The sequence below is a fragment of the Fusarium keratoplasticum genome, chromosome 3, assembly GCF_025433545.1.
Source record: "Fusarium keratoplasticum isolate Fu6.1 chromosome 3, whole genome shotgun sequence".
Taxonomy (NCBI): domain Eukaryota; kingdom Fungi; phylum Ascomycota; class Sordariomycetes; order Hypocreales; family Nectriaceae; genus Fusarium; species Fusarium keratoplasticum.
Window position 1 is genome coordinate 775,254 of NC_070531.1, and position 16,442 is coordinate 791,695.

The 16,442-nt window shown below is 50.4% G+C and overlaps 5 protein-coding genes across 5 annotated transcripts; 4 read left to right on the forward strand and 1 right to left on the reverse strand.

Annotated features, from left to right (window-relative positions):
• Positions 1–755: 755 nt before the first annotated feature.
• Positions 756–1,941, forward strand: NCS57_00363200 (DUF1996 domain-containing protein; the record flags this gene model as incomplete). The annotated part of the gene is made up of 6 exons (XM_053053617.1): positions 756–820; positions 932–1,041; positions 1,094–1,260; positions 1,313–1,571; positions 1,639–1,658; positions 1,780–1,941. The coding sequence occupies 6 exons, from the start codon at positions 756–758 to the stop codon at positions 1,939–1,941; spliced, it is 783 nt and encodes a 260-aa protein (XP_052915777.1).
• Positions 1,942–5,860: 3,919 nt separating this feature from the next.
• On the forward strand, positions 5,861–10,082 carry NCS57_00363300 (NACHT domain-containing protein; the record flags this gene model as incomplete). The annotated part of the gene is made up of 7 exons (XM_053053618.1): positions 5,861–6,229; positions 6,277–6,469; positions 6,518–6,778; positions 6,826–6,999; positions 7,053–7,077; positions 7,133–7,732; positions 7,790–10,082. The coding sequence occupies 7 exons, from the start codon at positions 5,861–5,863 to the stop codon at positions 10,080–10,082; spliced, it is 3,915 nt and encodes a 1,304-aa protein (XP_052915778.1).
• Positions 10,083–10,434: 352 nt separating this feature from the next.
• Positions 10,435–12,168, forward strand: NCS57_00363400 (uncharacterized protein; the record flags this gene model as incomplete). Its single annotated transcript, XM_053053619.1, has 4 exons — positions 10,435–10,675; positions 10,730–11,727; positions 11,777–11,914; positions 11,971–12,168. 4 exons carry the CDS (start codon positions 10,435–10,437, stop codon positions 12,166–12,168), a joined length of 1,575 nt encoding a protein of 524 aa, XP_052915779.1.
• Positions 12,169–12,288: 120 nt separating this feature from the next.
• On the reverse strand, positions 12,289–13,647 carry NCS57_00363500 (Peptidase M20 domain-containing protein 2; the record flags this gene model as incomplete). Its single annotated transcript, XM_053053620.1, has 1 exon — positions 12,289–13,647. One exon carries the CDS (start codon positions 13,645–13,647, stop codon positions 12,289–12,291), a length of 1,359 nt encoding a protein of 452 aa, XP_052915780.1.
• Positions 13,648–16,028: 2,381 nt separating this feature from the next.
• On the forward strand, positions 16,029–16,406 carry NCS57_00363600 (uncharacterized protein; the record flags this gene model as incomplete). The annotated part of the gene is made up of 1 exon (XM_053053621.1): positions 16,029–16,406. Exon 1 carries the CDS (start codon positions 16,053–16,055, stop codon positions 16,404–16,406), a length of 354 nt encoding a protein of 117 aa, XP_052915781.1. The 5' UTR covers positions 16,029–16,052.
• Positions 16,407–16,442: the final 36 nt, after the last annotated feature.

Genomic DNA, 16,442 nt, shown 5'->3' on the forward strand with positions numbered 1-16,442 from the left:
GATTAGGAAGCATTGTCATTTGTCAATTCTTTGGGCGTTACCGATGGGGGATTAGGTCAACATCAAGACGACGACATGAAGGTGGGTGGCCCTGGACTACATACATGGATGCTAGTGGCCTCACACGACAATGGCCCAAATTGCCTGGGGATTTCTATGCCCATTTCAGCTTAGTATTGCTTCAATTCTAACTACGTACCTAACTATGGATGTGAAGGCCGGATTCCTGGCTCTCGACCATGAAGTGGCATTCACTCTGCAAGAGACAAGTTACGAGCATGTCTATAGCTTTGTTGATTGACAAATGAGAAAGGAAAACTAAGATAGTCATCATACATCCCGTACTCTCTTTGTATATTCACCTCGCACGTCCGCAAAAGACCTGGAGCGCTAGATGGAAAACATAGCCATCCCCGGCTCCACTGATCGGTCTGGTGGTGGAGGACAAGCGCCTGAGCGTCACTGTTTCAGGCGATTCGTGCATCTTTTCGCGCGCGTAAGCGAAACACGAAAGATGAACCTATTGATAATCACCGGCACACATCCCTGAACTTCTCTTGCCGGGATATGGTGGCTCTCTGTGACCTCTCGTTTCAGCGGTAAGGTTGAGATAAACACAGGTTCAATATGTTTGTCTCTTATCTACGAAGGGTTCATCTCTCCGACAAATTTTTTGAGCCCCCTCAGTCATTCCCCTAGCCTCAGCGAGGCGTTTTTGTCTTGTTGAATCAAGCTCACAGTCATTCCTCGTCAACATGTCCGGTTTTATTTCGACACTCGCGTTCTGGCTCATAGCTCTGCAGGTCATGGAGTTTCTACCGTTCGCAGCTGCTGAATTTTGTGTCACTTGCGCTCCTTTCAAACGAGAGCGTATTGATCCCCTAGCCAGCCCTGGGCAGGAGAGTGACCATATGCACACATTCTGAGGCAGTCGAGCCATCGGACCCAATGTCACGACCTCCGACGAGCTCCGCAGCCAGTGCGGAACTTGTACCTTGAAAGCAGACCGAAGCGCGTACTGGATTCTGACTCTGTACTATGGTAGGTGATACCAAGTGAGCATCTTGGGGCTTCATGTTGACCGCGTCTCAAGTCAGCAAGAAGGGGCCCATCTCCGTCAAGGTGCCCATCTTTCATGTCTACTATCATGGCCAGCATGAGGGCATGGAGTCCTTTCCAGAGGACCTTTCCATCAGAAGTGGCAACCCGCACTTGACAGAAGAGGAAGCCCGCCAGCAAGGCGGCATTGGGATGAAATGGGTAGGTCTAGACGAGCTCGTGCGCGAAAACTCGCTAAATATCTTTGGTGTAGCATTGGGAGTTGACCGATGAAGAGAAGGAAGACAGGGAGCTTCCTAAGAAGAAGGGTAACGGCAGGCTCCGCGGCAATATTGGTTTCCCAACAAGAGTCGTCAAGGACCCGTCGCTTGGCCGTTACCGCGTCTGCAAGCCGGACGATGAAGAAAGTTGCTTCAGCGTGGTCCGCATGTTCTTTGCCATTCGGTACGGTATGCGACACGACTGGTTTGATTTCGAGGATGGAGCTTATTTGACTCTTTCATCCGGAGGAGGTGAGGATACTCGAAGTTCTAAATCACGCCCTAGTAGCTAACTGAGTTTACGAACCCACTGTGTTAGCACTGGGATATGATGCTATGGTGTGTTGACAATGTGTTCTTTATTATAGTTGAAGCCCGGCCCTTGATGGGTTAACTGAGCCACAAGATCGAGTCTGCGAACCTAGGTCACACATACCACGTCGACTTTGTATATGGCTAGGATAAGTCAATGGCGAAGCAGATCGTTACCGACACGACCAACTACAATGCCGAGGGGGAAATAATCGGTGGTCCAGATGCGGTCGTCAAGAGTCCTGAGTGTGCGAAGCTGGACGACGAGGATCCGTTCCTTTGGGACTCAGACTGGGACGCCATGTTGTAGGCGAACGCGGGCAATGACACGGTCGTAGTGGGCCACTACAACCGCGGGCTTACCATCACTGATGGGAAGAGCGTCAATGCCACCTGGAGTGGCAAGTGGGGTGAGAGGCCTCGCGCCGTTGAAGAACCCCTTACCTATCAAAATCCGACACGGGCCAGGCTGCACGCCAATGGGACTGCATCTTCCCATTCTCCTCCCGGAGGGACCGCAGCTTCCATGTATGGGGTCGATACCTACAGCGCTTCAGCTACAGCCTGCGCAAGGAAGCATATGAAGAAGAGACCTAAGCATCTCTAGTGGGCGCTGGCGAGAAGTTCGAGACATCACGCGCACCTCAATTCTTTCATTCACCCCATGTATTTATATAGCTTCAATTCGGATGCAGTGTCGGCATCACAATATTCTCTGCTAGCCAGTCATTGCTGAATACTAACAAAGACGTCCATTGCCACGCTAGACCCTTGCAAACGCGGCCACGAAGCCTTCGGCGCCGGAAGGGACTCTCGTTTTCTCCACAATGGAGACCCAGGAAGCGAATGTCATCTCTGGCACCACGGCAAGAGATAGATAGCGATGGGGCACACTGTGAGATCTAGATGTCAACGAGGCTTCACCGTACAAACTTGGCCTGACGGCAGGATTTGCGGATTCGGGTTCATGCAGATGAGTTTGTTGGTCGACTGCTTCCGGGGCTTCCTGGGATTGTGCTGGCGGCTTGACTTGGGCAACCCAGGGACTTGGCGCAGTAAGAGGTGCCAGGATCAAGGCGCTTAAAAGATGTTCTATACTGGTTCACGTCTAGTTTCGGATACCTTTTCTAGATCGGCACTCGGAGCACTGGTCGAGGGCAAATAATGGTGTCAATCTGCGGTGTGCTCCGTATAGCTGAAAGAACCACCACCCACACAGGGTGACAGAATTAGCAATTTCTTACGATACGCCGCCACACAGCTTAGGGCTAGAATACGGGATAAAATACTCGTCGAATCGTCAAGACAGCCTGTAGCCGGCTTCTGAAGCGTTTCTTAGCCGCTGGACGTACGAGAAGAAGCCTCGGCTCTCACCCAAAACGAGAGGCACAAGTAAATCTGATGTCCCATCTATTGGCAAGACCTGGAGCACAGACGCTCAATATTTCGATGTAAGTCGACTGGCTCTACGCTGCTTGCTTTAGACTAACCCATGCATGTAGCTGGTCAACGCCGTTGACCTTGGCGAAGTGGGGCACCGCGGATCAATACTGGTCCGAGGGGTTTCGGCTTCTGGACGGACCCCGCTATCCTGGCGGCTGCCTAGCATATTCGTAACTATAAGATCAGCCAAGCTTTCCCGAAATATAAGCACACGTAAAACGCAACAAATTTCCCCAAACTTCACAAGCGACTCAAATGGGTCGGTTAGCTCCATTCGTAAAGAATCGCTTAGAATGGATGGATATCCAGGAGCAAAGACACAATGGACATAGTCTGCGCGACCGGGCCACCAACGGCAATGGGCTCGACATTTCGACATCGCTCACACCTCAGCTCTTGCCCAAATATGACTGGGTGCCTAGTGGTCTATCGAAAAGGCTGGGATTATCTGTCACCAAGTTTTACTCGGACCAGCAGCAATCTTTATTACTTTCCAGGCTACCCAAGGAGATTCGAATATCGATCTGGGGCTATGCGGTTGGTGGGCACGACGTGACCATTGTAAGAAAGATAAACAAGCTGTCGCATGCCATATTGCCAATGGATACGGAAAGAGTCAATAAAGCGGAGCTGGTGCCAACTCGGAAATCATGGATAGGACCAATAGGTTACGAGAAGCGATACAAGGCTACCGAGACAATGTCTGAGCTCGACATGCTACCCCTTCTCCGCACTTGCAAGCAAATGTGAGCCTCAATACATTGGCATCCTAAACAACTTGAAAGAAGCTAAAGGTTCCTGAAGTTATCTCGAGGCTTTACACATCTTATACAGCCAAAACTCCTTCAAATTCCACACAATGGAGGCCTTCTACCGGTTTCTTCTGCTCTCACCACACGATGGCCTTCAGTCGATCCGATGTCTTACGATCCAGTGGTCAGGCTTTGCTTACTGGGCGGTTTATCAAGACGAGGATACGGGAGAGCCCTTACACGAGCATGACGAAAGCTGGCAGGAGATCTGTGATGCGATTGCTGCCATGGATAACTTGAAATCCCTGTCAATCGTTGTGCCGTCGGGGATCAACAACAGCTTCCGGCGAGGGAGAGCGAAGAAGCACGATGTCATAACCAGAATAAGTTTACCACTTGCTGCTCTGCCAGAGCACGTCGACTTCACGTTTGCCATTCCCAAAGGCCATATCCGCCCGCACTCGCAGGTTTTGCTATCTGAGCGAGGATGCCGGAATCTGCGCCTCGTTGGCTTGGATTCTCCTGTTGGGTTTAGACACAACGACGATGACTCGGACTGACTTTGCTTGGCGCTTGCAATCATGGGGAAAGAGGTGTATCATAGCCCCCGTGATATTTTTAACCCTAGCTTTTGGATTATTCTATACGTTATTTATTTATTTATTTATTTTTTAGCTAAGCTAATGGCTTACTCGAGGTCATGCTGTGGTTAGTTATGAAATAACCCTTTTTACGTTGTTCAAGATGCGTATACTAACGAGACATTATCCGGGAAAGCAGACCATTCCGTCGTTGCTGCAACCTGACAGTTTTTGTTATGGTGGATCATTATTATATATTAAGCGCGTTCACGATTACCCCCCAGAAAGATTTAACACATTGCCTCTGCGGTTTGCGCAGCTCGTCTATTGTTGTCTGGGATAAGCTTAACATGAAGCCGGGCAGAAAGCTAGCTCCCTTGGAGGCGAGTGCTTTGGCAATGTTGGCCTCGATGCTTATGAAGACCATGACGGCCTTGGTCAGCTACCAGTACGTCTATACCATGGCGGCACGTCTTACCATGGGAATCTCCTTCTAGAATAGTAAGCTTGATTTTTCACGGTTGCACTATGGTTCAAGCCGCAATGAATTCGCATGTGGTGTCAAAGTCAGACGCTCGTCGTGGCATGGGCAGAGGGAAAGTGCACATTACACAAAAACCCCGTCCGGCGGGTCATCATGTACGGGAGATTTCGCTCTATAACGCCGTATACTATCTCAACATGTTCTTTTGCGTACGTAGATGTTAATCACGTCAGCCGCCAACTGACTTCTGGGGTGAACTTCAAACTCGCTTTCTATTATCCCCTCCTATTTTCGATATCATTTGGGAACCTTGTTTGTTGGAAAATCAGACGAACTCGCAGGGTTGATGTGTAGAATTGAAGCTGCTGAGTCACCAACCCTAGAGGCTGAAAAATGAAGATGGATTCAGAGCACAGCCACCGCTCAGCACAGCCACCGCTCAGCAGAGCGGACCGTTCTGGATCTGGGCGGCCTGGCAACGAAACAAACAGGGGTTATTTCTTGTACGAACGATTGATGGGTCGCCAACTCAAGTTGATCTGATAACTAAACGCGAGTCAATGTACTTTATTATACTTTTTATAAGGCCGCTATTTTTAACTATTTCCTTTAAATTGAGATAGTACTTGCTTAGCTAATCAACTTTAAGACTCTTAAGCAATGGATGATTTTTTGTTATGTCGCCTTTTTTTTCAGCCTGATATTCGGCCAATCATCTTGTCCTGTTACTGGCTGCACGTGAGCTCTCACACAACCAGGCTGTGTCAATAAGCCTCATCTCCCCGCCTCGACTTCCTCTAAATATGTCACAGATCGCATCTCTTCCTTCCATCCTGTCCTGCAACATAGAATAATACACCAAAGGTCAAGGTGCAAGATACCTTTCAACGGGTACGGAGGGAACTAGGCCGTTTATGATCTCTGACACTTCTTCACTCCCATCGTCGCTCACGCGGAGATGCCCGAGACATGAGCTTCCTGAACGCCCTTAGTTCACAGGATGTCGTCTTGTCGCAGCGTGCCTCTCGTCAAGCCGACCAGACGGCAGCCGTCAAGGACCTAGAGAACACCATTGCCAGGTTCCAGGCGATATTGACCGATGATGACCGAAAGAATCTGCAGAAGCTGAAAACCGAGCCCCATGATGCGCAATCCATCATCATGTTTACGGCACGCCTTGACAGGTTCGATCCAAAGCGCAGAGGCAAGAGTGTCGCCTCAAGGCTAGCCTCATTTCTGCAGACTATTGAGCAGTTCACTCCCATTGTTGATACCTACATCCAATCCAATCCCGAGATTGCGGCGCTGGTCTGGGGGTCTGTTAGGCTCACCTTCCAGGTGTGTGGCCATGCAAGGCATTCTGAACTGTTACTGAGACTCAATAGCTACTCGCCAACTTCACATCCTACTTCCAGTCCTTTGTCGAACTCTTGTCTGGCTTTGGGACACTGTGTTCCAGGTTTGCCGAGTACCAAGTCATCTTCAAAGACTCTCCCAGACTCAAAACGTCCATCTGCGCGTTTCACTCTTCTGTCGTCAATTGCTGCGAAAAGATTGTGCTGGTGACGCGCCGGCCAAGTTAGTTATGCTACGCTAAGACCTGGCCCCTTGCTGACATCGCTGTAGTGAAGTCACAAGCATGGATGGCCATCACTCAATCTTTCCAAAGTGAAATCCGAGGCTATGTTGACGATATCAAGTCAAAGGCAGAGATTGTCCGGGATGATATCCAGCTCGCCAAAGCCCAAAGCGATAGCGAAGAGCACCAGTTGCAAGCCAAGGCACGGAAGAAGGCAGAAGAGAGTCACGGCCGCATCTCTTCCCTGTTGACAAAGGCTAGGTCAGAAATGAGACTCATTGGCGAGAACGGAACAAGAGGGACTGCAGGTAGGCCCTCGCTGCCTTGTTTCAAATTGCGCAGCTAATGATGCAAGAACAACGCCGGCGTCGTCTCCTCAAAGACCTCTCATCGCATAACTATACATCTGCCTTCAACAATGCTCGTAACAAACGACATCTCGGAACAGCTGAGTGGGCATTCAACACAGATCAGTTCCAGAATTGGTTCACGGGTGACGGACCAGCAGTTCTGCATGTGACAGGGAAAAGTACATCCGGCCCAGGCTAACACGTGCTATTATAACTAATGACTTCTTTGTAGTTGGATCTGGAAAGACAATATTGGCGTGAGTGCATACCGTTTCTCCTCTTGACCGCGTTGTTGCTAACTTTGCTCTAAAGGTCTTCGATCGTTGAACACTTATGTCAGATCAGACAACCTAATCAGTTCATCTCATTTTTCTTCTCCAGATTCGACAATCCGACAACCTTGGCTTCTGACACTATAATTCGCTCACTGGTCCAACAATTGCTATCCGTGGCTCCCATGGAAACGATGAACGCAACTCTCGCGTCCGAGATCGCCGACTGTCTTCAGAAAGCCCAGGATAACTTTTTCTCCCTCGACACTCTTGGGAAGCTCTATGAGACGGCTTCCAAATTCACACAGGACTGGTTTATCCTTATCGATGGTGTGGATGAGTGCGAATCTGAGCAACAGCGGTTACTATATGACTTCTTATCTCGCTTCCTTGACACCTGTTCGGGGCCACAGCGAATTAAGATCCTGTTCTCGAGTCGAGAAACGACAAAACAAGACATCGAGAGGTCATTTGGTTCTGTGGAAAGGCTGATTACTGGCACTTCCAATACAAGCGACGACATCGTCGCCTTCGCAGAAGATGTCATTGTCGCAAAGCTGTCCAGAGGCGAGTTGGTGGTAAGAGATCCGGAGATCATTGGTGATATCCTCCAGGCAATTGCATCCAAGGAGGAAGGAATGTAAGTGTGAATTCTCTGCTAGTCACTTGCCAGATTCTAATCAACCCCTTCGAATAGGTTCCTGTGGGCCTTCCTCGCTATTGAAGATATTTGTTCTGGGACAAACGACAAGGAGATCAGACAGGCACTTCAAGAAATCCCGACAGACCTTCCAACAACCTTTGACCGAGCATTGCGTCGGATAGCAAAGCGGCGCAACCAAAAGATTGCTAGCGAGATATTTGGGTGGACCACAGCTGCCCGTCAGCCGTTGACCTTGACACAATTGCAGGAAGCTCTCTCTGTCAAGGTTGGCCAGCGCAACTTGCATCCAGAGGACCTGGTCAGCGGTATAGACCGTATCACCGTGTGGTGTGAGAATCTGGTGTGTGTCGAAGAAACAGACAACACGGTCCATTTCAGCCATCATTCCATCCGAGAATACCTTCTCCAGCCCGAATCCGGCGACCTCAAAGATTTTCATGTTGATCTCGAAGAGTTTGATCACCATGCTGGCGAGGTCTGCATCACATATCTCCATCTCGAGAACCTCAAGACAACACTTATTGAGAGCGAAAAGGCCGAACCTCCCCCTACCGTTACAGTCGCGATGGAAGGATTGAGCGAGCAGACAGTTCGAACAGCTGTTGGTGGAAGTATGGGTGCCCGAGTAGGTCGCTGGACAAGCCGCGTTGTCAAGTCGAGCGCACGCTCAGCCCAGCCTTCGGCAGGAGATGCCGCAATTCACTCGACTCTTAGGAACCTTCGCCATGCGCCTCCGGCTTCAAGAGGGATTGAGTATGTTTTTCTCGAATACGCCGAGGACAACTGGTTTCGGCACAGGACTCGCCTTGTCCATGCTTCTCGCCGAGCCGAGAACAGCATGTGGAATCTCGTTGGCCGGCTTCTCAGGAGCCCTCGTCAACGGGTAAACCTGCCCTGGAAGGACTTGCTTTGGCGGGAGTCCCTCGCGAGGCCTGGATATTTATCTCTGGATCCATTTGGATCTTTCGTCCCATCCGGATGCTTCTTCGTGCCTGATGAGATGGAGAGACATTTACAGGCCCAGCCAGCACCGGACCCGATAAGCGACCTCTCACCAATTGGTAGCCTCCCTTTCTTGGCCGTCTACGCTGTTCAGAACAATCATGAGAGCTTGGCCTGCTGCGCTTTTATGACATTTATTCAAAAACGCCAACGATCTCCCATAACCAAGTGGCTCACGTTGTTCCTGGCACTGGAAGGGAAGCATTCACATTGCCCGAATCACTGCTTCGCTAGATTACAGGAGCATATATTTCATTATGAGCTTGTCCATACCATTACACTTTGCATCGCCGCCGGGGTTTCACATTGGCCCGCTTCCACCTCCGAGAAGGTTATCCACGATGACCAACACAGACAATGTTCAACGAATAGATTTCTGGATTTCTGCAAGCTCATACCGACGGGCTTCGTCGCACAAGATTGCATACGTATTCAAGACTTTGCCCTCGTGGCTTTGTGCGCCCTCACCAAGCCGCACTGGTTTCGCCTTCCAGGCTTACGGAATGAATCTAGCACCCTTCTCACTGCGAGGACAAGCAATAACATGTCCATTGTCGATATTGCGGCAGAACAAAACGACGAGGACAGCCTCGCCTTTCTAATGTCATTCTTCCAACCCAAAGGTTTGCAACAAGTCGAAGTCTTTGACCCCGCTAAACACCATGGCGAGATGGAGAAACTAGCGCTGGGCGGTCTCTGCACTGCTTTACGGAACGGCTCGAGCGACAGCGCAATGTTCCTGTTCAAACAATGCTTTGACCTATTCAGCTCCGAACAGGCAGGCCAGTTCGAGCAACTAGACATTATTAATCTCCATCTAGCACTATCCCAAGCAGCTGTGTTTGAATGGCCGTTTGACAACACTAAGAATCTTTTGTTCTGGTTTTTCAGCGCCCTGGTGGTTAAGCGGAATATGGAAGCAGCAATGAACCATCTCATCGAAGAATCTGTCAAGGCCGACAATTGGAAATTTGCCGCCGCGGTAGTTGACGCGGTTTCAGACCTGGAATTCGAGAGGACAGAGAGCGCCGATTCTTTCTTCAAGATGACTCTGGACTCGTTGAGCTGTCAACGATGCCGGGGGAAACAATCCTGGCCTGAGCCCATGGACACGCGGCTTTTGTTTGCTGACCAGCGCTACAAGTTGTGCTCCAAGCACAAGAGACAGGCTCTGGCTACACTTGACGCCAGACTATATCTCACTCCTGACAAGGGGTCGTTGCAACTGGCGCGTTTGAGCGAGTCGGACCAGGAAAAACTCCCTTCGGACAACGAGGTTGAGGAAGATTCCATTTTGTCCGTACCATTCGATGAACAACCATGATCCTGAGGAGTGGACGGGGGGGAGTCGTTGATCGGTTCAGCACTTGGTACCTTAATTAATTAGAACCAGCATTTGGGACGCTAGGCCATCAAAAGGCATATTAAATCTTCCAAGCGAGCCAACTACAAGGCATATGATGATGAATATTACCGTTTGTCGGCATCAGACAATTCGGTAGCTTGCAAAAAAGCCTCACGCTACTGGCCAGTTTTTCTCCCCCACCTTCAAACCTGATGATTTCATCCCACTCCATGCCACCCGATCACATTGACGACAACTTGATCGTTGGCTTTCAAGGTGCGCAAAAGACCTTTCCGCTGTCTAAAGCAGGGGGATGCCTTCTTCCAAAGACATGGCGACAGACTGGGATACCCTCAGCAACCTACTCTCTGTCAGCGGGTTTCCAATCTGGCTGAGGGCGATTCTCGCCTTGGCCATCTTCGCTGTGCTCTTTTCACTTCTCCGTGCCGGGCTTTCACCTTTGCGGGCCATACCTGGCCCATTCTTGACTCGTTTCACGGATCTTTGGTACCTCTCGCGACTTTACCGAGGCCAATTTGAGCAAGAAAACCTCGAGCTACATGAGCGATATGGTAATGACCACAAGTCTCCATTACCGATAGCCGAAAGTTCTGACAGTATCTTAGGTCCTATCGTTCGTCTTGGACCCAACCGCTACTCCTTCTCTCACCCCGACGCCTTGAAGGCCATCTACGGACCAAGCGCCGCACACCTATTCCCCAAGTCCCCTTCTTATCGCCCAGCCGCGCCTCCAGACCCTGAGAAATGGACCCTCTTCGCTGATGAAGATATTCAACGCCACGCAAGGCACCGTCGACTCTACCAGAGCACCTACTCCATGTCCTCACTTGTCACCTACGAAGCCTATGTTGATGAATGCGCCGACCTCTTCTCACTTCGACTCTCTGAACTTGCAGATGCTGGCGTTCAAGCTGACATGGGCTATTGGTTCCAGTGTTTTGCCTTTGATGTCATCGGTCTCATCACTTACTCAAAGCGTCTTGGCTTCTTGGACCGAGGCGAGGATGTAGGAAGCATCATCAAGACCATCGACAGCGAGATGGTGTATTTTGTCGTCGTTGGAGTCTACAGCTTCCTTCACAAGTTAGCTTTTCCCATTCGAAACTGGCTAGCTGGGAAGAAAGGCACTGGCCGTACGTACTTGATGAACTTTACCAAAGAGAGGGTCATTGAGCATCAAGCGCGACCGCATGTTGTCACTGCTGAAGATGCTGAAGCAAAGAAAGTTCCCTTGGATTTTCTTTCTAAGTTCTTTGGTAAGCATGTGGAGGACCCGGCCAAGTTCACCATGTATCACGTCCTCGCGGGATGTGCATCCAACATCGTTGCTGGTTCAGATACGACGGCCACTAGCCTTTCAGGTATCTTATATCACTTGCTGAAGAACCCTCAGGCGGTCCAACGGCTTCGACAAGAGACCGAGGAAATTGGACCCGAAGATTCTGGAAATCGAACCATTTCCTGGACTCAAAGTCAGCAAATGCCATATCTCCAGGCCGTGATAAAGGAGGCCTTGAGATTGCACACAGCCGTGGCATTGCCCATGGAAAGAGTGGTGCCCCAAGGAGGTGCAGAGATTTGTGGTCATTACTTCCCAGGAGGTGTAAGTGACTCCCATATGTTCAAGTTCAATAAGTTGACGGGGCATTTAGACATGTGTCGGAATCAACAACTGGGTCTATCACCGTAACAAAGCAATCTTTGGAGAAGACGCGGACGAGTTCAATCCTGAGCGTTGGCTCACGAGCGACTCTGAACATCTAAGTGTCATGAACAAGAACTTGATATCAGTACGTTTTTTCCTCTTTTTATCAATTCATTCAGTGCTGACAGCAGGTTTTTGCAGTTTGGAGCTGGAGCTCGAACTTGCATTGGGCGTCACATTGCAGCACTTCAGATGTCCAAGCTAGTTCCACTGCTAGTGAGGGACTTTGATCTCACGCTTTGTGATGACATCTCCGGGCCTGGACATCACTGGACTACCAAGAACTACTTCTTTCTCAAGCCAACCAACTTTCGAGTTTCGGTAAGAGCCAAGGCATGAGGAAGGTGCCCACAGTTCAACGGTGCGGACAGATTCATAGTTTATCAAAATCGTCATCTCATCATTCATCTCTACTCGTTCGCTTATTCTACTCAAAGTCCTATGCTTCTGCCATTCCATCTAATAGTCCCGCCTCCTCAACTTGGAAGGCTTCGACTTCTTAAACTCGGCCTTAATCTCATCCAACAATCCATCCACCGTCAAAACATCCACAGCAACACCCGCAAGACTCTTGCCCACCATAAGCGCCTTCTCAAACGCGGGCTTGCTGATAGCTGCCTCTTCAAAATCCTCTGTGTGAGGTCCACCCTTAGGGACGGTACCGTTGGCAAAGGTGATCTGGAACTGGGGGCTGATGGCAGGGAAGTCGTGGCTGATGTTTCCCTGGTCGGTCGAGCCTCCGGGCTGGCGAGTCTTGTCGATGTCAGCATCGGGCAAGTCACCACCAAGCTCCTCGAACCATCGAGTGTACGAAGCGGCAAGGCCATCGTTGTTGTTCATGTTGGCGTAGCCATATGGCCGCATAGTGAGGTTCAGCTTGGCTCCTGAACCGAGAGCACCGGCCTTGAAGCAGTTGACAACGCGATCAGTCAGTTCTTCAAGTTGCTCGTCATCAGCAGAGCGGATCTGATAGCTGGCCGATGACAGAGCCGGAATGACGTTGATGCGACTGCCTCCCGACTGGATGATGCCATGGACGCGGTCTGTAGGTCGCATCTCCTGTCGCAAGTAGGAGAGAGCGCTGTTGGCAAGCAGCAGGCCGTCCTGCGCATTGATACCCTGCCAAGGAGCTGCCGCAGCATGGGACTCCTTGCCAATGTACTCGACATCGAAGCGATCGGTCGACATTGTAAGCATGTATGGTGTGTCGGCGCCATTGCCGGGATGCGAGATGAGGGAGATGTCGATCTTGGCATCCTTGAAAACGCCAGCCTCCAGCATCTTAACCTTCCCGCCCAGTGACTCCTCGGCTGGGGTACCGAAGAGGATAACCTTGCCGGTTAGCTTCTCTTTGCGCATAATCTCGGCGGTTGCCAAAGCTCCAGAGAGTGATGCTGTAGCGATAAGGTTGTGACCACATGCATGGCCCAGTCCTTCAAGCGCGTCATATTCGGCGTTAAAGCTGACAACAGGACCATCTCCGCTGCCCTCGAAAACAGCCATGAAGGCAGTATCAATACCACCGACCGTATCATTCACGCTCCATCCCTTTTGCCTCTTCATGAAAGATGTCAAGAGCTTGTGCGCTTTGAACTCTTTGTAACCGAGCTCTGGGTTGTCGTGGATTTCCTTGTTGATGGACCACATGTCCTTTTCAATCGAGTCGACATAGTCAGAGACAGCATCGAAGTATGGACTCGTCTCATTCTTCTTTTGGCGGGGCTGTAGAGAGTTCTGAGGGGCGGCCAGGGCTGGGGTGATTGACGCAAGCCCAACAGCAGCGACCAAGAGGCCCTTGGCTTGCTCAATGCGAACCATTTCGATGAAATTGGAAGCCCAGTCAAGATAACAGCATCAACCAGATAAGATCCTGAGGCGAGCAAGATGAGGCTCTTTCGCGGTAATCTTCAGACAGTAGCACAACCGTCGATGGGACTGTACGGCTTTATATAAAAATGGGAGTCATTCCCCTCCAACAATGAGCAATTATTCAATTCGCTTATCAATAATGCCAGTCATGCTTTCGGACTCTTGATCATCTCGTCTTGGCAAACAGTTGACTGACCTAAGGGAACCAGAACTATACCCCGAGACCGCGCTCCCCTCACGATGGTTTATATCAACCTGCCTAATAAGGCATGTAAACATGTCGATGATATCGATCCACCGGCGCATTTCCATTGCCGAACATGCAAGCCGGCCGTTGACCAGGCCGGGGTAGCCCACAGTGGGGTTTAACCCAAAACCAGGTCCGGGTTAGCGGCCATGGTTGTTCGGAGTGCAAGTCACCTTATTGCTCTCATGAAGGCCGGGGAAGTAGTTTATCGCTCATAAGCTCTCCACAAGCGTTGCATCTTGTATCGGGCTCACTCCCGGGCTCGGGGCTTCCTCCGTTGAGTGGACCTCGTAAAGATAAGGAAGTGGAGAGACAGGATCCGACAATCCTTCAACTACTCCGCGGGAGCAAGATATCTGTCGGTCAAGCCGAACGGATTAAAGCTGACTCTCTGTGATCTTCCCCTCCGACTTCGCTCTCCTCTACATATAATCATCCACCCAAGCCCAAGTTCCGCATGGCGTTCGCGGTGTCTGGATACTCTTACCTCGAATAAGCTTGTATAGTGCAGGGATTAGGATCCTCGGGATGCCACCCTAGACGGCATGATCATCGTTCCTCGGAGCAAACTACCCCTCCTCCTCCTCAACTTATGGCGTGACAGTCGCTATTACGCAGCATGCGGTGAATTAGGAAACTTGCTGATAAAATGTCTTTATCATCTAAACTTGACTGGGAGTCGATAGGTCAACGGCGGGATTCGGGATTCGATAATTCCGAGCCTCCGAAGTTGAGCAGGAGAAGGACCTCGCAACGTAATGTAGTTTGCCATATCTCAGGTAGTTGATTGTCAAAGCGTTGCTTAAAGTGATGATGCTGCCTATTAGTAAGGGCAAGTATCCTACATGAACTTTCCCTTCTGTACAAGGTTGGTGAGAGTTTCGAAATCCTCCTAAGCACCGTGTAATCTCATGGGCAATATAGGGTAGGTGTGTGTCGTTTAGCACGACTCAAGCCACACAGGAACAATATGACAGTTGGATTAGTTAAGAGAGGTTGAGACAGTGATGACAGCGCTCTCGGTACCTCATCCCCCCCAGTGCAGGTCGTGTAGCAGAGGAGATGCGGCTTGATCTAGGGCTTCTTGATTAAGAAACATCAAAGGATAGCGTACACCGAAATTTCTTTTACAAGTACAAAATAAGCGCCTCTCATAGAGGTGAATAGCTTCCTATAGCCAGCGGAAAAGATTTTAGGAATTACTGAAGGTCCGTCTTGAGGATGCCATGCGCATTGCATCTACCATGTTATAATTTTATGCAAGAGAAAAGTCACAAGTCAACGCTTTACTGCGATGAAGGAACAGGGTGCATTGAATTCTGGCTCTCCTTTCGGACACCTTGACGGAGAAGCGTGGATCTGGTTATTCCTTACCGCCTCTATGCAAGTCGTCATCTGGCAATGGCCTTTCCCTTTCTCAACTGATGGTGGAAATGTACGAGCACATAATGAGTAGTTGCGGAAACGGCCAACAAGGTTTCGGCGGATTAGGCCGTTGAGGCCGTTTATCCGACAAGTGACGCTCATGATTGAAGACAAACGGATGTGAAGTGGCGTGAAGTGGACGCGCGTCACTTCGTTAGTTCTGACAACGGGACTATGCGTGCCTGACGGGCTAGAAAAGACCTATGACGAAATAAAAGGGGGCGCTTGAACTCTGTATGGGTTGGACTCCAAAGTTCAAGGCAACCCGGGGGAGGCCGCATGCCGACTAGCCGAACTCTTTCGGCTTATTTTGACGACAGCTAACAATAGCAGCTGACTGAAGTTTACCGCCCTGTATGTTTTGTAGTTGGTATGATCACTCTCGGACAACCCTCTCATTCGCTGGACCGTATTGTAGCAACATTTGAAGGCCTCCAACCCACGGAGCGTCGGTTGACAGGCAACTAGCTTGCCGAGTTACCGAATACTGTCTCGTATCCGAAAATGACGGCCGGGTCGTGCCTTTCTAGATGACCACCTGTAAGCTGTAAGCATAGCTGCCGACCAGCCGAGTTTGCCGGCTGCTGAGTGGCTATACCAACGCTGACTGCCGAGACGGAAACTCACTTTAGAACTGAAGGCAGTTAAGACAAGTATAAAGAGATGTGCTGTTCACGGCGATATGTATCTATTTCCTAAATCAACTCACTACTTCATTTGCCTTGACCAACTTACACAAACCAACAACAACAACAACACTACAACAAACACCACCATGCTTCTCAACCGCTTCCTCCTCAGCGCCCTCGTCGCCGTCAACTCGGTCAGCGCCCTCCCCAACCCAGACGCCGACAACCAAGACGTCGAGGCACGAAGCACCCTCCACCACTGCGGCTCCCACGCCTCCTGGAGCGGCGACACCAAGGCCTGCGTCTGCCACGAAAAGGGCAAGGTCTATCACCACAAGCACAAGACGTGCCGCTGCCCCAAGGGAGAGAAGTGGCACCACGCCGAGCGCGAGTGCAAGAAGTCCTAACTCCCACGCGCATGCCTGGCAATGTCGTCGTTGGAG